The sequence below is a fragment of the Ambystoma mexicanum genome, chromosome 6p (genome assembly GCF_040938575.1).
Source record: "Ambystoma mexicanum isolate Mex_15411 chromosome 6p, UKY_AmexF1_1, whole genome shotgun sequence".
Taxonomy (NCBI): domain Eukaryota; kingdom Metazoa; phylum Chordata; class Amphibia; order Caudata; family Ambystomatidae; genus Ambystoma; species Ambystoma mexicanum.
The window spans coordinates 507,814,522-507,839,040 of record NC_090935.1 but is presented as its reverse complement, the minus strand read 5'-3'; the positions used below and the strand labels follow the sequence as shown (position 1 = coordinate 507,839,040).

The following is a 24,519-nucleotide window of genomic DNA, read 5'->3' as shown; positions in this document are numbered from 1 at the left end:
AAGTTATTTTAATAATGTCACTTAAATTAATGCAGTGCGACTTGTGGTTGCTGAGAAACATGCTTAAGTTATGATAGACTAATTGGAAATCTTCATGTTATGCATATGTGAACTTCCCTTCCTCCAGGCCATTTGCCATTCCTGGCCAGCATGTAACAAGAGCTTCCTGTACTGTGTTTTTATTAGCCTCTTTGTTGTTTGAAATTGGTAGGATGCACATCGTAAATGCTTGGGAGGCATCAGCTACACAGAGATCTCCCACTGCAGATAATGAGCTAGGCCAGCGCTGTGATGTCACAAGGGCCTGCTGACATCTGGCTTCCTGTCCTGATATCTGAAGTGGACCACAATTTTGGTCTAAAAAACCTTCTATTTTTTTGTATTTCTTTTAGCGTTCAACTTCTGTTGATTGCAGCTCTTCCCGCATTTCAGTCATGCACTGGCTAGGTCCTTTGCCTTTCACAGAAATTAGCATTCAGAGCCAACCGGTCTGGGGAAAGTTTGTTTTCAACACCCTTAGCAGGCCACACTTTATTGCAGGTGTAAATAGCCGAGATGTAAAAGCCAAGCTTGCAATGTAAGAGTCCATTGTGAAGTCTGCCCAAAATAAATAAATACATTAATTAATTAATTAACAAGCAAAGGGTCTGCCTCTGGCCTAAATAAAATTTACATGTGACCCATGGAAACACAGTGACATTTTCTTTTCACTTCTTTCCGGTATTTTGCATGTGAAGCATAATATACTTTACATCCTGTCAACTCACATTATGTTTTTCCCTGACTTGTTTATGTTAGCAAAGTAACATTGATGCAATGTCTTGCTTTCAAACTGCAACCACATATGTAAAGCCATTTTAGTGTCGGTGTCTGCAAATCCTGCTTTTCATGTGAAAGGGGCCTTTGAATTTCTTCTGCCACTGTGAATTAAAAGGCGTTTTTCCTTTTGTAATGACAGATAGGCATTTATTCACATATCACTTCCTAGTGTTACTTGCAGAATTCCCCACCCCAAAGTTTACCTTAATAGCCCCATTTTCAGTGTGAAGGTCTTTTTTATTAAGGCTCTTCAGTTCTGTTTGTTAAAGCCCACAGGGTGACTATAACAAAATACAGAGATGATGGCTGGAAGGTTTAGAATGAATCTTAACCTCTGGCATTGTTCTGGGCTACCCTCCACACCATCGTTCTTTGCCTGCCAAGTCATTATTGAAGGGGAAAGGCCATGTGCATATCAGGCTAGGTCTCACGCCAAAAGGGGCAGTGCAACCCGGACTGCTAGATTACATCCTTCTGCACAAGACCACATGCATCCCCAGACATGGTTCGGCCTTTGGGACTAAGGAGGTGAACCTGCTCCATGATATCCCCGCTAAGGCGCAGGGCAAGTGGGATCCCACTGGAGGTAACCCCCATTTTAGGTACAAGGAATGCCGAAGTAGGGATACTATCCCACCTCCTCTCTTGTCAACCCCCCCCCCCATGTTTTTGATTGTATGGAAGTTGAAATGGCCAAACACATACAGGGCCCATTTAAAGGGAATTGCTTGGTTTATTATTTGGATCTGTCTCTGCCGCTCTATGCAAAGCTGGCCCAATGGAGTCCCCCCGTCCATTCCAGGGAGGGATGCTAATACAGTGGTATGTCAAGCCAGAATGAGAGAAATTGCTGGAGAGGAGGAAGCTACGGCAACAGTGGGGGCGCAATGACCAACCACACAGTGCTGGAAAGGCCCAAAGCCATCATAGGGCTAATGAACAAAATACCCCAGGAAGAGGTGAAAGAAACCACTAACCACATTGGGCTTACCAGATCGGAAGTGCACGCAGGACAAACAGACCGGAATACTTCAGGAATGGGTGAAAAGAGTAACCAAGCACATCTGGCTGAGCAAGCCCAAAGGAAACATGGGGCTTGTGACGAATCAACATCCGGGATATGTGAGAAATCTGAAGGTGTCTCACCCGCTAGTCCCCTGGGATCTGTCATCCAAGTGGCCAGGACACAGCCATCGCTATTGGATCAGGTTCCTGGGTGTGGACCAGTGCGGGTGAATCATCTGGATGGGGAGTCTTCGGGCGTGGAAGTGGGACACCAAAGGGTGAGATGCGGTATCCCCTTCCTTATGACACCTTTTCCCCATCATGCCCAATAGGATACTTAGAAACTCTACCCCCCTTTTCCAACATGAACACTTTCTCTCACTGTGAACGACAACGGGCTAATACCAGAGCCATTTACCCGACATGTCCCAACACAAGGGTCAGGCAGAGTCAGTCAATTGCCGACAACTGCACACACCTGACTGCCCTATGCCTTCCCCACTGGGATTAAAGGCGGAGCAAAAGAGCACACTTTGAGCAAGGTGGAATTCACAAGGGAACCACTACTCCAGATGGCAGTTCAAACAGAGAGGAAAGGTGGCGAGACCTGAAAGAACGTCAAGGATGGAGTTGCCCTTGGCCTTTTCAACCCATACCTGATAATCCTCAGAAGATAGAAACATAAGACCGGGAATCGCAGCTGACGAGTGGGATGACGGATGTCAGAGGTACATGGAACCCTTCTGCACTGATAGCCAGGCGGGAAGACGTAGTTGCGATTGTGGTACCTTCCTTGACTCCAACAGCAAAAGAAACGCTGACAAGTTTAGCACAGCCAGTCAGTCAGACAAACCTGATGGTGGGTTGGTCTGTGTCAGACTCAAGGTTGCAGTGGCAACATTAAGAAGATTAAGAGACAGAGGTCTTTTGTGAATTAAACTGGTACACCTCTCCTGAACAAAGAGAATGTGTTGACCAAAAAGGGGGAAAAAACTACAAATACCAAGAGGCCTTAGAGAAGGCCGATGTGAGGTGTCAAGGTGGTCATACACGGGCCGAACAAAACCCCTTGTACAATAGAAAGTCCTTGACACATTGGAAAAGTTGTGACGATAAGCCAACTGTGAAACGGACGTTTGCACCCAGCTGAGGGGAATGCCATACAAATTGTGATTTTGTAAAGCCTGCACTGGCCATAGGCTAACAGAGTGACCCAGCCAGTGAGATGTGAACGTCCTTCGGAAGTCTCTGATTAAATTGGCAAGTGCTTTGGTAGGTTGTCGCTGAAAGAAGGATCGGAGCCAGCAGAGGGGGATCCAAGGGTGAAGAGTATTCACCCTATGTGAAAGTTATCAGAAAGAACTTTTGTTTTGTTGTTTTGGCATAACAGACCTCTGAGGCAAGAGACTTTGCATGAGAAGAGATTTGGGTACAGAAGGCCCTGAAATAGTGAAAAGGAACTGTGAGCTCATGCCAGAGAAGCCCAGGAGTGTGCTGTGCTCAAGAGTCCCGCCTTGTCCCGTGCTAAAAACGGGGGGAAGGGAGACCCCAGCCATAACATCCTGACTTACCATTTTGTGAACAGTTATTTCTTTTCTTGTGAACATTATCCCACACTATTTTGTAGTATAGTGATAAGGATTGGCAATAGGTTTTCTTAGTATAGGCTCTTTTTATTTGACTAGACTCCACTAGCAGTGTATTCTTATTATTTGATGGTCGTAGCTTGCTCCCATCTTAGATTTAGGGTTAGATACATGTTTATCTCACCCACTTTACAGTTCAATAAACACCCTTGAACTGTGATCACTTGTGTCTGTCTTGCTTTGATACCATGCCTTGCTTACATGTACCAGTGGCCCAGGATTAATTATCGGGTTCTAAACCATCAATCAGACCTACACCTATAATACATCAGAAGGGATCAGAACAGATTGTAATTATAAGCACCTTATCCAATTTTGGTAACGTGCACGGAATGACAGTCTTATCTCTGAAAGTTTGTGGATCATTGGTTAGTTGCAACACAATGAAAATGCAATTATTACCCAATGATAAAAGGGACTTTCTTTCTATAGTGGGAGGATAGTCGATAGGTTAGAATAGGTTCGGACAGAGGACTGAATGTATTTGTCCGACATCCTGACAAGTACATGTTTTGTTTTTTCTAGCCTAGGGAATCCCTCGTAGGAGTAAGGTTTAGAAGAGGTTTCATTTATCTCTTTAATAAAGGATACCGTTGAACCATGTCCTCCTTCCCATCTCCAATGTCTGATTTGCCACACTGTACACTCCCAGAGAAAGTATTGCACCCCTGTTGAGGAGTGTCGGTACACTCCCATTGAGAGTATATCACCTCTGCTGAAAACTGGGTGCCTCCAATTGAAAGTATTGCACTGCTAATGTGAAGTGTCCCTACTCCTTTACTGAAGTATAGTCCTCTGTTGAGGAATGCTAGAACTCCCCCACTGAAAGTATTGCATGCCTTCTGAGAAGTGTTTGTACACTCCCAGAGAAAATATTGCACCCCTGTTGAGGAGTGTCGGTACACTCCCATTGAGAGTATATCACCTCTGCTGAAAACTGGGTGCCTCCAATTGAAAGTATTGCACTGCTAATGTGAAGTGTCCCTACTCCTTTACTGAAGTATAGTCCTCTGTTGAGGAATGCTAGAACTCCCCCACTGAAAGTATTGCATGCCTTCTGAGAAGTGTTTGTACACTCCCATTGAAAGTATTGAACCACTGTGAGAAGTGTCACTACTCTTCCACTGAATGTAAAGTATAGTGCCCCAGCTGAGGAATGCTGGAGCTGCCCATTGAAGGCATTGCACCTCAGCTGAGTACTGTGGTTATCTCCCATTAAATGTATGGAACCCCTATCGAGAACTAAAGCTCACTCCTATTGAAACCATTGCATTGCCGCTGAGAAGTGCCCCTTCACTGAAAGTGCAGTGCCCCTACTCAGGATAACTGGATCTCCCGTACTGAAATTATTCCATCTTTTCTGAGCACTGCCTAGACTCACCTATTAGAAATAATATATCCCTGCTGAGAAATGTCTGTAGACTCCCATTGAAAGTATGCGACCTCTCTTGAGATCTGTGGTTGTCTCCCATTCAAAGTGTGGCACCACTGCTGAGAATCTTCACTATTTCTCCACTGAAAGTACCCCTGCTGAGGAATGCTGGAACTCTCCCATTAAAGGTGTTTCACCAGTATTGAGAAGTGTCTGTACACTCCCATTGAAAGTATTCCATATTTCCTGAGAACCGTGGCTGTCTCCAATTGAACCGCTAATGAGAAGACTCACTACTCTCCCACTAAAGAATAATACCCCTGATTAAGAATTCTGGAACTCTCCCACTGAGTATTTTGAACTCCTGCTAAGAATTGTGTGTTCACTCCCATTGAAAGTATTGCACTGGTGCTGAGAAGTGTCACTACTCTTCTCCTGGAATTAAAGTGACCCTGCTAAGAGCTGCTGGAACTGTGCCTATCCATGGGAATAGTCACTACTCTTCTGCTAAAGTATAGCACCCTTGCTGAGGACTGCTGTAACTCTCCCATTCAAAGTATGGCATCACTGCTGAGAAGCATCACTATTTCTCCACTGTAAGTGCCCATGCTGAGTGCTGCTGGAATTGTCACATTGCACGTTTTTCACACCTGCTGTGAAGCATTTGTCCACTGCAATTGAAAGAATTGCACCTCTACCTATAAGTGTCACTACTCCTCCACTGACCGTTTTGTGACCCTGCTGAGAGCTTCTGGAACTGCACCTTTCTAGGAGAAGTATTGCTACTCATCTGCTGAAGTATAGTGCCCCTGCTGAGACTCTGGAATGCCACCATTGACTACTGCTCGCCTGACGAGAAGTGTCCGGGTACTTTCATTGAACGGATGGCACCTCTACAGAGAACTGCAGCTTGTTCCCACTGCAAGGATTGCATCACCAATTAAGCCTGTGGCTACCTCACATTCAAACCGCTGCACTACTGCCCAGAGATGTCACTACTAAATTAGGATTCCCCTGCTTAGGACTGTTGCAACTCTCCAACTGGAACTATTGCACCCTGGCTGAGAAGTGTCTGTGCACTCCGATTGAAAGTATTGCACCTCTGCTGCTTGCTACCATTGAAACCACTGCTATAAAGTGCCACTACTTCTCCACTGATCTATATTAATCCTGCTGAGGACTACTGGTACTCTCCCATTGAAACTATTGTAAATCTGCTGAGAAGTGTCAGTACTTCTCAACTGCAAGCATTGTGTACTTGTGGGGACGTGGCAGTGCTCCCCCATGGAAAGTGTGGGACCTCTGCTGAGAACTGCTTATGCTCCTATTCAGAGATCAGTACACACAGCCCATTAGTACATGCCAACTGAACACACTGGGAATCATTCCAAGTTTGGCAGTGTGGAAAAAAGTGCGGGTAGTTCCGTTGCCGCCACTTTTTTTTTTTTTTACAGTAACAGAATTACCACCATTTTCCCCACACTATCTGTGACAAATTAACTTCTGGGGCACCAGTGGTCCCGGGATGAATATCAATTTCTAAACCATCAATCGGCCCCACACCTCTAGTACACCAGCAGGGATCCGAACAGATTGGAAACACAAGCAAATTATAAACCTCCTTGTCCAATTTTGGTAAAGTGGACGGAACGGCAGGCTTATCTCCATAAGGTTGCGGATCGTTGGTTAGTTGCAACACAGCAAAAATACTATTATTACCCAATGATAAAAGGGACTGTGCAGCCAAGGTTGCACACACATATCTACTATATTATTAATACAACAGGGGGTTCTAGCACACTACAAAATACAACACACCCTGTAAGGGAATGCAGAGAATAGACAGTTTCAAGAGGAGGGGAGTTGGTAGAGTAAATATTTGCAATAGTTCAAGGATACTTGGTTTCATTAGAAAGGGAGAAATGGGTCGTACAATGTCACTATGGGCCCTCGGAGAAGGACCAGGGGGACAGACCCACAATGTACCATGTGCTTCTAGAGGTTCTTCCTGCTTGACAGGGTCAAGTTGGTTTCAGGGCACTTTGCAGCTCCTGCGACAGAGTTCAAGATGGGAGACAGCTGTGGGTATCAGGCTGCAGGCAGTTCGGCAAGCGAGGCTGGACGGACACTGCTGGCTGGCCTACACGGCGGCTCAGGGTCAGGAATGATTGTCTCAAAGCTGATTGGCGAAGTTATGTTTAAGGGGTCGTGGACGGCGTGAGCGACTGCAGCGTGACAACAGTCAGTCGTGCAGTTGATTGCAGCTCGAGGGGATCGACTGGCTCGAAAATGTCCTTTATAGTGAAAACTGGTTGATGCACTCATCCAAGCTTCTTCACTGGTCTTGTGTCGTCCTTCAAGGTAGATGGCCCAAAGCTGAGTAGAGAGTTGCAGGCAATGGGCTTGTCCTTGGTTTGGTTCAGAGACTATCTGGCATTTCCTATCCAGGAAGTTTGCTTCAGAGCCTAGCAGGGCACGCTGTGTGCTGGGTGGGTACCGGTTCTACAGCTGCTGGAGGGTCCTCTGGATTCAGTATTTCCTTATGTTCCCTTGGAGATGTTTAGATGAGGGATCTTGCTTCACTCTTTGGAAATCCTTGCAAGCCTTTAGATGATCTGCCAAAAAGATGGGCTCAGCCCTCCTTTAAGGCGAAATGGGCCATTGTGATTGGTGTAGGCTAAGCCTACCTTAATGAGCCAATCCTCCTGTCTTTTGTGGATCAAAGGGTCTCTCTTGTTAATTGAGCTCTCTTTGGTTCCTGATTAAATTGGCAGGTCTCCCTTGAAGCTGTGGTGAGACCAGACTTTTGGTCTCCACCAAAACCACATACTCGTACCTTCTGAATGGGGACCCAATGCAGGGATGACTACAGTAACCACATAGTTCTAGACATGACCGGTCACTGCCCGTGATACTGAGAGGCGGGAGCTGGCTTCAGGTTGACACACTGCATATCAAAGGTTTTCATGTGGTTTTCCTGTCATTTGTTAGTCCTGTGACCAGGCCTCACCTGGGCCTGTTTGAATTAACTCTGATTATTATGTGAGGCTGCCACCAGTAGCTTACAAAGGAAAGGACGGATCCATGAAGCCTTTATTAGTTAATTAGGCTGGCCATGGCAGAGGGAAGGTTTTGCCTTCCCCCTTATGAGATGCCTTGATGTACTCTTGGCTGTCATATTCCAACTAAATATGTTTGGGGGCGGCGCCTGTAGGCTGTGTCCACCCAGAGTACAGAGGTCTGTGTGTATGTCATGCAGTGAGCATAGGAAAATGTGTGCGGATTAGCCCCACACATTTTCCAGGGGATGATCTACCACAATTCAATTTCATTTAAAATTTCAAAAAAGCCCAGGCGAACACACACCCACTATGCAGATGGTCGAATTTCTCACACTGTCAAATGATCATTTTTTGGTGGATTTTCTAACAGCAGAATTACTGTGCTGTAAATCTGCTGATCTTTGGAGGAAAAGTGGCGGATTTACCTCCAGTGTGTCGCTGGTAGTAAATCCTCCAATTTTCCTCAAACAAGTGTCAGGTTTAAAGCACAGTAATTCCACCTGCAATAAATCTACTGAAAATCCCCCTGGAGCCCTCTGGACTACAAAAATGTCCAGTGCTGCGGAAAGAGCGGACACCCCCATGGAGCACAAGGGCACATGGAAAGGAATGTTGATATAAACACCAGAGCAGCAGATACGGGGGAACACTGCATTACCAAATGCACAAGAACACCCCACCCCCGGGAACATCCAGCATGTGGACCCATTGAAACCATTCAGACATTGGCCACTCACCCATAAGGTGCAGGTTATGGAGAGCTGGCTGGACACATACCCTGACAGGCAAGCAAGCTAATGTTTACATGGGGGTTTCACAAATGGCTTCACCATCCCATTCAAAGGGAACAGCTCAGGTGACATCCCACAAAATCTCAAATCAGACAGGGAAAATCCTGGAGCAGTGAGAGAGAAAATCCAGAAAGAATTAGAGTTGGGGGGGGGGGATAAATGGTCCCTGGGATGCACCACCTTTCAGCAATTTAATCTGCTCTCCTCTGAGACTGGTTCCCAAAAAAGAACAAGGAAAATATCACCTCATACATCATCTATCATTCCCCTCAAGCGGGTCAGTAAATGACGGCCTATCAGAGCTGGACACAGCAGTGCCTTATACCAGTTTCCAAGAAGTAATTAGATTGGTCAGAAAAGTGGGAAAAGGCACACGTCTAGCCAAGGTGGACATAGAAGCCACTATCAGTCTCTTACCAGTACAACCCAGATCACATCCACGGCTATGCTTTCAATTTGAAAACAAAATGTATGTGAACAAATGCCTTCCCATGGGCTGCGCCATCTCATGCGCTTTCTTTGAGAAGTTTAGCTGTCTCCTCTAATGGGCATTCCAAAGGGACATGCCGGAGGCATCCATAGCCCATTACCTGGATGATTTCTTAATCACAGGGATCGGGGCTTCAGACATCTGCAAGCAGACCCTGGACAAATGTATAAAATGTACAGAAGCCATGGGGCATCTCGTTAGCCCATGAAAAAAACAGCAGGCCCTTCGAATGTTTGATCCATTTCAGGCATTGAGATAGACATGGTGTTAGGGGAATGCAGGATTCCTAAAGAAAAAATAGAAGGCCTAAAACGGAAAGACAAAGGCACAGTGAGAGAAATATGTTCATTAGTAGCCATCCTCAACTTTGCAGGAAGGGTGATACTGCAGCGAAGGTTTTTTTCCATAAGTTTAGAACTAAAAACGAGAGGTTTCAAAAAACGACACCTACACATGAGATTGGGAGAAAAGGTCAGAAAAGACTTACCCACAAGGGACCATTTTTTAGAGAATTTCAATGGGGCTGTCATATGGTGCATGCCATTAAATACTGAATAAAAAAGAGTATTATTCACCGATGCCACAAGCAGCAAAGGTTTTGGAGCAAATTTGGAAGAAAGTTGGTTTGCGGGCCCTTGTCCAAAGGCATGGCACATGGACGGGTTGACCAGGAACATAATGCTTCTGAAAATCTTACCCATATGGATTGCCTTAAAGCTATGGGTCGCAGATTTAAGCAATAAAGAGCTGGTAGTCTGGTCGGATAATATGGCGGTGGTTACCATCATCAACAAAAGAAAGACGTCATGCCATTGGGTCTTGAAAGTACTAAGGGCAACTACCACAATTTCTCTATACAACAACATACAAATAAGGGCAAAACACATTGCAGTAGCAGAGAATGGTGTAGCTGACACATTAACTTGCTTACAGGGGATACATTCCACCGCCTCCGACCAGACGCAGGCCAGCCAATGACAGAAGTGCCAAAAGAGGTTGGAAGGTGGTGACAGGGAACTCATAGAATCAGCTGATTGGCTGAATGGCCTGTGTCAGAAGGAGAAATCCGCAGGCGACAAATGCACATTTCGGACAGCCCAAGACATATCAGACAGCCCAAGGCACCCACAAGAGTTTTGATGGAGTTGTCCAACAAGGCATTGGCAAAGAAAACAGCCACGCAATACAGTAAGTACCTGGTTACAGTAAAAGAAATTACAAATGTTGCACACACAGACGGCGTAAATGAGATTTAGGTAAACAAATTTGTTGCATGGGCTTATAGCTAGAATAAAAAGAAAGCATGGGCTAGGATGCACCTCTGAGCCATAGCATATTTTGTGAAATTAGCTGGGAGAGAAAGACCCAACCCACAGCGCACTAATAGATTATGCTTTCATAGGGTGGGGCAAACTTGAGGGGCCTTTGAAAGACAAAAAACACCCCCTAAATTTTGAATAGCTAAAAACAATAATGTTAAAACTATGGGAAATATATTCACACATACATGAGAGCAAGTTATTTAAGGCAGCTTTTGTGCTGGCCGTCTTTGGGGCCCTTAGAGTCGGTGAGCTGATAACTTCTAATACAAGGGCCAATGATGGTTTGGCCATGTTAGAAGTGTGCATGCGGCGGGACTGCATGACAATGGAAATAGGAAAAACAAAAACAGGAAAAAGTGGGTTGATCAACCTATACTTCATCGAGATAGTGTCAAGCTGCCTGTTATGCATCACAAATGATTTACTTGCCACTCGCCAACACACAGGGGGCCAGTTCTTAATAGACGGGGACGGAAAGGCCCTCAGTTCCAGGTCATCCTGAAAAAGGCCATCACTATGGCTGGCTGGGACAACGCACAATATGGAGCCTTCGGAATTGGAGCAGCAACATCTGCATGGGGTGGGAGCATAGGACTGCAAGGGGTCAAGAAAATAGGAGGCTGGACATCGGGGTGTTTTAGAAGATACATAAGGCCAGCAAATATCTCTCAACAGATGAAGAAGATCCCTACAAATCAGCCTGAATCGTGGGCCTTTCCTTTGTGGGTAGGACAGGAAGGTGGACCCTTTAGAAACACTGTCACTCCCTGGTGGAGCACCAGAGCCATGACATGGGATGACATACATAAGAGGCTAGCAGACATGGTGGGCTTCAGGGAGCCCCCAGAATACCTGGTGATACGCGGGGGGCGATCTGGTAAAGAAAGGAAAGGAAGAAAACAACTAACAGAAGACATCTGTCCATCCCAAAAAGTGCTAGCAGGATATTGGAAAGACAGGGATATATTTATGTTGGAAATATTGCCCCGAAAAATATGGAATGGGGCCTCGACAAACAGAGCCATTGACATAGGAGAAAGGTAAGCAAAACTGCAGAAACATTCTGCATGAGCAGGGGCCTGAATTTCATTAGACACAGGAGTATAGAATGTTCTGACCCGGACCTAGTCCACAAAGATGGAGCCTGCCTGTCTGTAAAAAGGATGGAGTGATTCCAAACAGGGATCCTGAAATGTTTGGCAACAAGAGGGGTGTAAATAGAGCAAGCGTCTTTTGGGGGAGCCCGAGTGGCCGTGAACCCACTCAGGTGTGCCGGCACGGGCCTGGAAGGAAACTGCCATCAGGCACTGAGAGTGCTCACCAGCCAATTTACAGGTCCCAAACACACACCTGGGAGCACACGCTGCGTGCACCCTGTGAGCAATGAAGGGCAACTTCCAGTTCCTGGCCCAAGTGCACAAAAGTCCAGCACTAAGAAAACACTGCACACCTGTTTGTTGGGGAATACTCATAATACTCTGGTATGTTTTATTAGTATAATGTTTAATAAATAGCCACAGCCTTTTATTGCCAACACAAAACAAGTGCCTGTGTATAGTTTTTTTGTATGTACTGTATAGAGTGTATGTCCCATAGGGCTAGCGGTTCCATACCTTATGGGGAATTACATTGCTCTACCACCACTTGCAATCGTGTGGTAAACCCACAGGACTGAGCAGGTTTAACGGTAATCTATTTCTGTGGTAATTCTGAAGATTTATGGCTGAACTACCACCAAATCATATAAAGCAATGTGGGCCTCATTACGAGTTTGGCGGTGCAGGAAAAAAGTGGTGGTAATTCTGTTACCCCCAAACTACACATTTTGGCAGAATTACCACTGGGGGAATTACGAGTGATAACTCCACCGATTTTTGGAGGAACAGGGGAGGATGTACCTCCAGCATGATGCCAGAGGTGATTCGTCTACTTCTCCTCTAAAAAGTCTGCAGAATTACCACTCGTAATTCCACCAGTGGTAATTCCACCAAAAATCCCCAATGGAGTCCAGTGGATTCCAGATAATTGGCATTTACATACCTACCACCACCTGTAATGCTGCAGTAAACCCACGGGACCAAGTGGTGGTAACTGTAAATCCGTTTGGTGGTATCTCTGAGAATTTACCTCCGAAATACCTCGCAACTCGAAATGAGGCCTGCCTTCAGTGTTAAACGGAAATAGTGCCTGTGCTGCTGCTCAAGCACTATACACTGGTTCGAGTGGCAGGGCTCCTCCTTATAGTACATTTAGCACCTGGGTGAGCCGTGAGTAATAGGTGTGGATTCTGCAGAACTGATTACAAGCATCTATCTCCCATTAGTCTCCTTGCGGGGTCTGGGCTGCTTTCTGACTGACGTCAAAGTTCACGCTGTGCAGGAGCCGCGCGCCCGCCCCGTGTTTTTTCTCTTTCATTCACAAATCCTGGCAGTGCCGGCGTCGTGGGGATAATGGAGAGGCTGTGCTCGCCGAGCAGCCCCGAGGTGAAGGAAGGCATTGTTCCCAAGTCCTCGGGATGACCTAATGACGCCTGCCTGACAGTCGCACCTCTACGGAAGCCCGAGAGGTGTTTCCTCGCGCTCGCGCCTTCTTCCTGCTCCTGCAAGTGGCACCTGGAGTTGGAAGGAGCCGCTTCAGCCTTAAACTCCTGCCATCGGGGTGCGCGAGCCGGGGCTCCGGAGGCGCTGCCAGCCACCGTGGGGCCACTCCGGGCTGGATAGACTTCATCCGCGGTCCCTCCGCAGGCGGTGTGAGGGAACCCGCTGTCACCCCCGGGATACGCTCCGGAAGGCAGGGGCTCATGGGTCCGTAGGATAGAAGGCATCATGCAGGGGTTGGAGTTTCGTCTGGGCTAACGCAGTGCCAAGCCATTCTTTCCCACAGGAAGCAAAGGGAAAAAGCCATGCCGGACATCACGCCTCAGGACCCCAGCATCCCCGGGTGCCTGCACGTCGGGCTCACGCGCATGTTCCCCACGGGGCGCCTGGCGCCAGGGGTGCAGGGCCAGTGAAACTTTCACGCGGTGCGGACACTTTGGAAAGTCTCGGCGAGATGAGTATTGTCATGAAACCAAGGTCGCGCTCGACTAGCTCCCTGCGGACAACAGATGGAACATGGTAATGCGATCCCCTTGACGTTTCTCAGTGAGTTGTTGTACGATGCTCAGTGCAAACTGAATCCACACTTAGAGCTTCTAGTTGTGAAAGAAATGCTGGGGTGTGATCTTAAGCAAACGTTATTTGCCTAAGATCACACCATTGGGACAATGTATGGAAGTCGGGATTAGTACTGCCCTGCGCTGCAGGTTAAACACTTGAAATCTACCTGTTCTTTATTGTCGATAGACAGTTGCTAGATGTGGCACTCAGGGGCTCATTTTCTAAAATCTCGAAATTGCACGGAAGGGATTGCGAACATTCCCCCCCCCCCCACCAACTTTACTCGTGTGCAATAAATGCACGTAAAACCTAATGTAAACTTGTGTACCTGCATGTTGGCACTTGGTAATGCAAAGAAGTGCAAGTGCGTGCACTCATTTGCGCATGGCAGTAAGAATGTGTCGTGGATTCCTGTGGAATCTGCTTGCTTTTAGTAAGTGTTGAAAGCACCGGGATGCAGTGCGGGTTTGCCAGCGTGAACATGGCGTGCTAGCAGAACGGCATTCTGGTTTTGCAGGCGGGGCGGGATGCAAAGTGCGGGAATGATGACCCCACGATGCTTTGCACAATTCCTGTGCTCCAGGGACCTAGAACACATTTCTTTTGGACAAAACTGTGTTGGTGCACAATCCTTGCTTCGCTGTGCAACCTTTCTGGTGTGTAAGGGATATGGCGATGCGCGTGCTTTTCAGTTCTTTTTGTGATAGAGGACAGATAAATCGAATATGTGTTAATCTTGAATCACAATTGTATCATAATGGAACACGCCGCCGTATCCATTCATTGTGGGGTTTCTGCACCGGGCGTGATGCTACTTTGTGTCGGGCACGTGCGTGTTGCATGTGTGTGGGAACTGCTGGAGTGCTGCGAGACACCACCGCGAGCGCGGCGCATCTCTTTTTGTGGGCTGCACTTGCAATGATCTTCAGCGCACGTGCGCGTCTCCGGTGCATCCGCGAGACATCGCGCTGGGATTGTCGCTGTGCTGGCTCCCGTCTTATTAGCTGTAAAATGTCAAGCTGACCTTATTTGGTATAACTCGGCCGTGCATTTTTGGGTGGCAGATGAGCTGTGCTGGTTTGCATCTTTGCTGCGCTGCGCCTGAAGCCGCCGCCTTCGTCTGCGTTGGCTGCATGGCCCCGGGGAGGCGAAACACTCACATTCCAAGGTACCTCTTCCCGCTGAGGTCTAGATGAACGTTTCCCTTAGTGTTGGAACCGAAAACAATGCCACTTATCCTGTTTTTCCCAAGATGATTGCGGATAATTAGAGCGAATGACGAGGAAAGGCACGTCTCGGGATCCGTATCGTGCGTGTTATGTTTCTGACGCAATTACCGCAGAGGCCTTGCTGATCCAGAGCGAAATGCATCCGGCAGCCCGGGAGGAGAGCTCAGAGGAGTCCATATCGATTCTCACGCATGTTGGTGGCCTCAGGGCTTTACTATATGTCACGTGTGAAGGGGCTGGCACTAGAGGGCCTCTCGCTCTCAGGGACAACCAGGGCTGATCCACTTTTCCACGTAAAAATAGATTTAAATGGCCCTAGAACGGAGAATTTAGAGACGTATGAGTGCACATGACCTCGCAAAGCATCCCGCGGCAAACCTTGGAGCCTTCCGCGGCCATATCAAGTCAGGCTGGTGCCAGTCCAGTTCTAAGCTAGATGAAAGTCTGTGTCCACCTAGCCATATAGAGGGGTAACCCCTACTGAATCCCCCAATCCTTGACATTCTTCACATGCGTTAACACACAAATAAATTACACAAACAATTCTGAAATTGGAAGAAACATCACTTTATTAGAGTCAACCTACTGAATCGTCCCGGGAGGATAGCTCAGCGGCAACGTGCTCGCCTTGGAAACAGGACGACACGAAGCAACCCAGGTCTGATCCCCAGGTCCGCGCTTAGAATTCTCTGGGTATTAAGCGCATTATAAATAGGCAACTAAAACATAATCCGGTAACAGCGCCTCTAAGGCCCCAGGCTGTGTGAGCACTTTAAAACTGCAAAATAAAAATAAAAAACGAACGGGTTGCCCTAGCCTTGCCCGGGCCACAAGTGTGCCTGGCCTAAAAACACCTCCACGGCTAGCCCCTCACCATTCTGGGGTTTCACAAGCTAGTGAGCCTTCACATCGGTTTGGAATATTTCCGGGTGACACGGTCACATCCGGTCTCGGTTCTAGCGCGTATGCCCGCCACTGGTTGACTGACTGCCAGGCCAGTCAACTTCCATATCCCTGGATGGAGCGAACAATCCCGGGCCACTGCAATCAGTTGTTGAGGAGTCCCAACTGTGCCTAATAGGGTCAGTGTCTGTCGAACCCCATCCTGGCTTGTGCAGCCAGTGGGTAATGCTCGCTGCAGCATCTGCAGCGTGACTCCTTCTCTACCCTATACCTTCAGCTATCCCTCCGCAAATACCTCCCCTTTCAAGCTCTTCGCTTCTCTACCTCGAACTCCCTCAGGGTCAGTCATTTTTCAAAGAAACAAGCTGGCGGTAGATCTGTCTTCAGCTGGGGCCTCCCTCTGGAACAGAGCCACTCTAAAACTTGAGGAGAACCATCTCTGGTTCCCAAAGCACCTCAAGACCTTCCTCTTTTCTTCCGCCTTCGCTCCCCATCTCCCCTGCTGATCTGTCCTCTCTTGACACTGTGCACCTAGCCACCCTCTGTTCTCCGGGCCCAGGTGCCTGCTCACCCCGCCACCCTCCCGCACTGCCTCCAGGCCACCCCTTGCACTGGGGTCTGTATCTGTACCCATACAGCTCCCCCCTTTTTCTTCCTGCACTTATCAGACCTAGCCTGTCTGCTGCCTTAAACCTAGCACTTGCAAATTGCTGGCTGTACTACCACTGTTTGTTGCATTTATTATTTATTTATTGTTATTTATCTGTTTCTCCTCTGCTTCGCACTTTCCACTTCTCCCTCCTTCCATGCACTTTTCCCCTCCTCTCTCCCATGCACTTGCGTGTTCTCAATGTCACAGGGCCTAGTAAGATCGCTGTTTTGTTCTCCCCTGTTCCCCTCCCTTTCCTTGTCGCGCTCTGAAACACTTGTGTCCAAGCGCGATAGAAATAAAATATCAATATCAATATCTACGACCGCCCCTGTAACCTGGCCTGTGACAGAAAGAAACATGTTAGAAACACAGCAAACAACATCTATTTGAAATACAAATGTGTTAATTCATGCAGCCAGCCCTCCTGCTCAATCATATTGAACAGTCTTGTCACTGCCGGGCTGAAAAGAGGGTGACCTCCTGCAGCCCAAAATATTTAAGTGTCTCCCCAGGGCCAGCTGGTTCTGGCTGGCCACTGGGGGCATGTTCTTTCCTCCCCCCTCAAGTGATGGGAAGCGAGCCGGATGCAGGAGGCCAGAGGGGCGCCCGCTATGCCGGCTGTACCTCTTGCGCCCCCTGCGTGGGCTGTGACATCCGTTGAGTAGACCCATGACATCTGTAACGCTTGTAGTGTTTTTAGCACTGACTGAAGGCAAAGTCTAGTATGAGGGGTCTTTTCCTTTTTTAGGCATTTATTTAAGTACGTTTTCTTTTGGTCAAACAGGGACCAAAAACTGAGTGCTGTGCGCTGAATGCACAAGGAACAGCGTAGATCACACAAGCATAGGAGGAAACACGATTCACTCAAGGGGTGAAATGGGGGTCATACAAATGGTGTCAGGGCTTTGAGGGCCCTCACTGGTGTGAGATGACAGCACTCAATTATATCCTGAACAGTGGTGGAAATGGAAAAAATGTAAAGGGGGACCCGACAAAGGCTGGAATGGGAGCAGAGCCGGCACGAGGGGGGGGGGGCTTTGAGGGCAAACTGCCCCGGGCCTTGCGCTTGTGGGGGGCCTCGCATCACCCTCTCCCTAGTATTAAGCAGCACAGTCCACCCTGGCTATTATTCACACGGGGGACTGTGCTGTCTGCTCTCTGCCCCTGCAATGATTTTGCTGTTTGTTGCAAAGCAGTTTGGCTCTGCAACAAACAGCAAAATAATGGGAGACAGCAGGGCTCAGAATTGAGCTCTGCTGCCCCCTGTTATTCAGCTGACAACATGGACATGCTGAATGACGAGAGAGGACTCCTCTCCTGTCAGTCAGATTGGTCACGTTGCTCAGCGTGAACACGCTGACTATAGGAGAGGCGTTCTCTCCTGTCAGACAGCATGCCTACGTGTCGGAATGCCGTGGCTGCCCGGGTGCTTTTGAAGGGTGCATGAAGGTAAGGTGTTTTTTTTTACATTTTAAATTGAATGTGTATATATGTGTATTTAAATTAAATGAGTATGTATATGCGTATGAAGGCATGCGTGCATGTTGGTGTTTATATTTGTGTCAATGCTGCGTTTGGTTTCATTTATGAGTGCATGTAAGTTGGTTGACTGGTGGATGAATGCAGGGGTGAAAGTGTTAAATGCGAGCGTGCATGCCAGTCCACCCCTAATGCAGGCCACTTAATTAAGGGGTGGAGTCATGGCATCAGAGGTGCACACGGGCTAACATTTTGGGGGGCAGAGAAGGGGGCCGGTTGTGACTTATTCTTCAAATGTTGGGAGAGGTGCTAACTTCAGAGGCTGTGGGGGAGGGGCACACTTGCGTGTGTGGGAGCATCTTACATCTTTCCACATTCGAAACAGAATATTCTGGTGAAGTTTCAATTTTAGAAGCAACTAACTCTCTCCTTCATTTCTGAAATGTCACACTTAAGGACTGCTGTGAGAATGAGATTTCTCATGTCACCACTTCCCTTCTAATCACCCCCCTGGCATGCAAGTGCTAACACCACATCACAATTTCAATTACCTAAACATGCATGCAATGAATGCAGGTGCTAAACTTGAAATGTGTTATGTTAGTAATGGCAGGGCCTTTATTTACAGCAGCAAATCCCAGCCACTGTTTAATGTCTGTGTCCTGTTCCGTCTGGCCACAACTCTGTTGGTCAGCCGGGCAGGGGGTGGATGACAGTTTTGAAAGTGGATAGTGATTGGGGCCAATGTGGGGCCAATAAACCCATTGCGCTGTCAGTCTCCTGACTGAGGGATGGAGTCTGGGTCATTCAGCGTGTGCAGTTGAAATGGGCCCCAAGCAGCTGCTCCCTTGCTGGCAGCCTTATGACACAGAAACCTACTGATAATCTGCAGCATTTAACCACCTCACTGCATTATTTTGACTTCATTATTGATTTAAGCACTACACAGGTGCCTTGGCCCATTTTTCCAATCTGTAAGGCCAGGGGTCCCCCCCCAAACATCACAAAGAAATGGGCCCCCACCAGCCCTGACACATCTTCAACCAGCCCTGCTCCCACTTCCCTCCCAATTCCCTAAGCTCAGTTGGAAAGCTGCATGGCTATTTCACCTTCCGTTTGGCCAGTAGTTGTATCTTGCACCCTAATTCAGAGGCTTTTTACTTATAATGCTATGCTAATTTCTGGAGAGGAGGGCCATCTAAAAGCTGAGACCAGAAGTTAAGTCTTTGGCTTTATCAAAGTTAGTCTGTTGATATCTCATGGATAGGCTTTTGTGCTCTGCATGTTTGATGTTGCTGCCACTCCTTAACGAGAGCTACGGGCTGGCGACACACCGAAAGAGGCCTTCTGCCTTAAGGTGGGAGAGCTTTCGCCCTCCCTAGTCAGGGGCTGGTGCTGCCCATGCAGCCAGGTTGAGTCAACAAAGCCCAGCATTTCGGTATGGGGCTAGAGCCTGATCTGCTCAATGGTGTTGCACCCTGCATGTCTTTCACTGAAGTCCTGTTAAAAACAAACATTGGCAAAGCCAACAGTTTTGGCTTGTGCATAAGTATTTAGGCATTTGCCAGGCACTGCTATTAGATGCTCAGATACTCACACCGGTTTGCACCTGCTACGATCAACGGCCAGTTAATACCAATACAGCAGTGCCTTTCCCATGCCTACATGAAAGCCCAAACTGTTTTGCTTTACCCTTGATGCACAGGACTATGCATCAATGTTAAAACAAACACACTGGTTGGCTAAATTGGCCCACATTGAATTTAGGCCAATCTAGCCAGTAATAACACTTATGATGCACAGTCAGCCTGGACATACTTTCTGTGGCATGGCATTTTTACTGGCTGGGATTCTGTACATGGAATAATGGCATATATTGGTGCATCCTGCATGGTCATACATGGGAATAACCAGTATGAATATATTTTTATACTAGCATATGTTGTGTGCAAAGACGGCATTGAATTTTTTGGAACATTTTCCTGTGTACGGTTGGTGACTTGCAACTATTGGATTTTTCCATGTGCTTCCATACAAAACCAATTGCAAACTGTATGGATTTCTACACAATTTTACCAAGAAACTGCTGTCAAATGCATCATGTTAACCCAATGTTTCAGAAATTTTCCTGGGAGTGAGAAACCCCCTCAAGCAACCCTTGTTTGGTTTGGGCTCCCTCACTGTGCTCTGTTGATCCTGCATAATTGGCACAAACATTTAAGCCCCTTCAGTTAAGAAATTCACCAGCTTCCACTATACGTCACCTATCTGTCACTGTGTATGATGTGTATTTTAATGCTCACACAGGGGCGGGTGCTCCTTAATGCTGGCATCACGCACCACATGCTGTCATGCCATCCTATGTATATTAATGCATATGATAAAAAAGATTGTCTGGCATAAACCTTTCTTCAGTAGAGGAAACCAACTTTGCTGTAGTTGATTGGCAGTTGTAGTAATAAACCATAATTGGGTTTCTACACACAAAGTCAAGGGAGTTTTCTTGAGTCCTGTTTGCGGAGGTGCCGCTGCTGGCCCCAGTGCAGAAAATCGTAAGGGGCCTTTCCAAATGTTTTGTCCCAGGCCTCACCACACCTTGTGGCAGCCCTGAGTGGGAGCGGAGTTTGGAGTAGTGGACCGAGTTCCGAGGAGGTGGAGGGGGCAAAACTGTCGGTTGAACCCCGCTCATGTGAAATGGTCCCCTATGCTACAAAACGCTGACCCGTATTTATTTTTTATTAGATGGCATCAGACGTCTTTGAAGGTCCAAGCAGGAAAATGTTAATCTAAATGTTGTGTACAATTAGGATCAGATGAGGAAAACAAACACTGTGCTGGCTCCCAAAGCACTAGATCCTTTCCCCCAGCGAAAACCAAGTCAACGTTAAAGATCCTCGCTAGTCTATTACTCGCCTTTATTCCTGCCCTCAATCTTTCTGTGGTTGCTAAAAAGCCTGTACTCGTCCCTAGCCACGCCCACCGACCGCGGACACCAGAGGCCAAGGGCGACACGATCTCCCAGGAAAAAACCTGTTTACCAAGTTTCGCTCTGGCTAGGCATCACTGAGGAAAAAGTTACACTGTCGCTAAACCGAGGCTTGAAATCCATACTCCTGCTAGCGTTGCTCTGGTAACCGTGCCTAGTTTATAAAGTGTCTAGAGTGCTTTTTCCAGATTTCCCCATATGGATGCATAACAGACCACCAAATACCTTCTGGGCTCTCTAGGGAGGGGACATTGGTCGCCTTTTGTAATGCCTGCCTCCTAATGCCCACCACAGAGAGGATCAGGAAGATTGAACCCAGGGTACCGCAGCACACAGAAACCGCGATGCACTGCAGCGTGCTGAGTTTTCTCTTGTACACTCCGGTCAGCTGTGCACATATCTGTTAGTGTGAGGGCTGCGGTAGGCCGGCACTGAGGTGCGGAGAGACATATGATGCCAGATCTCAGACCCAGAAAGGTCTGCCCATTGATCAGCGCTGATCATGAACCATCTATAGATTGCACTTTCCAAGGGCAGAGAGGAGAGCGTTTCTAGAGAACCCTGGAATATGGGTCTGGAGTGCAGGATTATTTTAGGCAGGTGGAGTGCATTTTGACTTAACTTCAGTGTTTCTTGTGTGGATGTGGGTGGATGGAACGGGTAAAGTGTTAATGTTAAAGGATATTTGTACCGCGCACTATCACCACCGGAGTGGTCCCCTGGCGCTCTGTGTGGAAAGTATTCCAGTTCTGATGCGTGCAGTGTGGAGTGATGACACTCCTACAGTATTCAAACAAGCAGGTATGGATAGGTAGATTAGGGTATCAGGCTGAGTAGGAAGAATTCTGTGTTGTAAGGATTACCCCTCATTTTTCTGCAGTCGCGGTGCACTATCCCACTCCAAAACCTCAGGTGCTGCAGTACAGGGGGTGCCTTTAAACATTGCTGTTCTAGCATCTACAATTCTCTAGTGTCTTCTTTGTGATCTAATGATGTGTGTGTGTGTGTCTGTCTGTCTGTCTTTCTGTCTGTCTGTCCGCCCTGCGTGTCTGTCCTGCATCCGACCCCAGAGTGGTCTAGGCTTTTATTAGTGAGTATGGTATACATCTAAAAGATGCTTTGACATCATTTCTCAGAAGAGGATGTAGAATAGTGATGTCGAGGGGTGTCTTTTTAAAGCAAATGTTTCTGCCAAATAACCACAAATGCTGTTGGGGATGCACTTCCCGCTTTCAAATGTCACTCACGTACTCATAGAAGGTGATTGAACAGAAATGTAGTCTGTGCCCTCCGCCCTCAAACACACGAAGCTCATTCAGAAAATAGGGGCTGTGAGGAATTTGACCATCCGCACGGTGGGTGTGCGCTTGGCTGGGCTTTTTTGAAATTTGAAATTAAATTGAATGATGGAAGATCAACCTAAGGAAAGTGTATGGGCCTAATCCGCACACATTTTCCTATGCTCACCGTATGACATACACATAGACCTGTGTACTCTGTGTGGATACAGCCTACAGGCACTGTCTTCCCTGTCTATTTAGTTAGGATCTGACAGGTGGAGTACACAATTCATCTCAGAAGGGGGAGGGCTAAAACCCTCCTCCTGCATTGGCCAGCCTAATTAACTATCAAAGGTTCCATGGATCCACCCTGTCTGTTTACCCTCTGCAGATGGTGGCAGCAATTAACATAATTAACATACTCATAGAGTATACTTCAAACAGCCCCACATGGGGCATAGCTGCAAAGGCTAAAACAAAGGAGACAGGAACCCCCAACACCCCTTTCATATGCACTGTGTCAACCCGAAGCCAGCTCCCGCCAAAAAGGTTCAATGACAGTGAGCAGTCATGTCTCGTACATGTGTTTTCAGTAGGCAACCCCCGCAGGGGCACCCCATTCAGAGGGTAGGAGTATGTCATTTGATGGGGTCAGAAGTTCTGTTCTCACCACAGATTCAAGGGAGACCTGCTGCTTTAATCAGGAACTAGAGGTCTCAATTAACGAGAGAGACCCTTTGATCCACAACAGACAGGAAGATGGGTGTCACTTGGTATTACATGTTTTCACCACTTTACATTTTCTGTTGCAAATCACTCTGGTTATGACCTCATGCATACAGGAGATTGTTTGTGAGGGACCCAGGACACCAATCACTGTGGCCCATTTGGCTTTAAAAGACGGCTGAGCCCCTCTTTTGGGAAGGTCATCTGAAGACTTTGCAAGGAGTAACAAGAATAACTCAGCATTGGATCCTGGCTGAAGGTACAGTCTGCCTTACAGCTTGTGCCAGTGAAGGAAGGCCAGGATTTACCAAAGAGGGAAGCAAGATCCCTCCACTAAACATCTCCCAGGGTACAGAGGGAGATACTGAATCCAGAGGACCCTCCTGCAGCTCCAGAACCCATATCCAGCCAGCACACAGCGTGCCCTTCTAGGCTCTGCAGCAAGCTTCCTAGGTGGGAAGTGCCAGAGAGTCTCTGAATCAAAACAAGGTAGAAGCAGTTTCCTGCAACACTCTCCTCAGGTTTGGGCCATCCGCCTTAAAAGACGACACAAGCCCAGTGAAGAAGCTAGGATGAGTGCATCGACAAGCATCTACCAACGTCGGCCTTAAAGGACATTTTCGAGCCAGTCAATCCCCTCAAACTGCAACAGACTGCACACTGAATGTTGTCATGCCACAGTCGCTCACGCCATCGGAGACGCCTCAACCAGTGCTTCAGACCGGCCAACCAGCACTGAGACGACGATTCCTGACCCCAAGCCATATTTATTTATTGTCAGGCTGCAGTCATTTGTCCAACCTGACTCGCGGAACTGTCTGCTTCCTGATACCCACATCTGTCTCCCGTCTTGAACTCTGTAACAGAAGTTGCAAAGCACCCTGAAACCAACTACACCGCCGAGCACCAAGAACTTCTACACACACAAGGTACATTGTGGTTCTGTCCCCCTGGTCCTTCTCCAAAGACCCCTAGTAACTTTCTACAACCCATTGCTCCCTTTGTGTTGAAACCAAGCATCCTTGACCTATTGCGATGAATTACTATACCGACTACCCTCCTGTCACTATCCAGAGTGCATCCCTTTTCCTTCTTTGAAACTGTCTGTCCTCTGCATTCCTTTTTCAGGGTGGGTTGCATTTTGTAGTGTGCTAGAACTGTCTGTTGTGATTATAAAAAAGTTGATATTTTTATACAACCTCGCTGGACAATCCCTTTTTTTATTAGATAATAATTGTATTTTTGCTGTTTTGCAACTAACCATTGATCCACAACCTGGCAGAGACAAGCCTGCCGTTTCATCCACGTTACCAAAATTGGACAAGGGGGTTTAAAATTTGCTTGTGTTTCCTATCTGTGTGGATCCCTTCAGGTGTACATGAGGTGTGGGACTGGTGCCCCGGAAGTTGATTCGTGATAGGGACCTTGCTGGGTTTAGTGTAGCATGGATCTTTCCTCCCTGACTTAACTGCCCTTCATCTCCTTGCTGAGGTGATTCATTTGAGTGGTTTATTACTACACAGAGAGGGTTCCGTGCGTCACTGACCAGGATAACTTGGGCACAGGGCTCTCTATTGTTGTGAAATGACAGAGCTCACG

General features: G+C 47.4%; 1 protein-coding gene across 3 annotated transcripts in view; it reads left to right on the top strand.

Annotated features, from left to right (window-relative positions):
* PDE4D (phosphodiesterase 4D) overlaps nt 1-24,519 on the top strand; it is a 1,909,329-nt gene that overhangs the window by 1,028,306 nt on the left and 856,504 nt on the right. Inside the window, exon 1 of one of the 3 annotated variants that reach the window (XM_069627323.1) lies at nt 12,951-13,623. The exons of the other annotated variants lie outside the window; for them this stretch is intronic. Within the exon in view, the coding sequence (XP_069483424.1) occupies nt 13,559-13,623 (65 nt within the window). The 5' untranslated portion in view covers nt 12,951-13,558. Of the gene's footprint in view, nt 1-12,950; nt 13,624-24,519 lie in introns of those variants that run through there. 3 annotated transcript variants of the gene reach the window in all.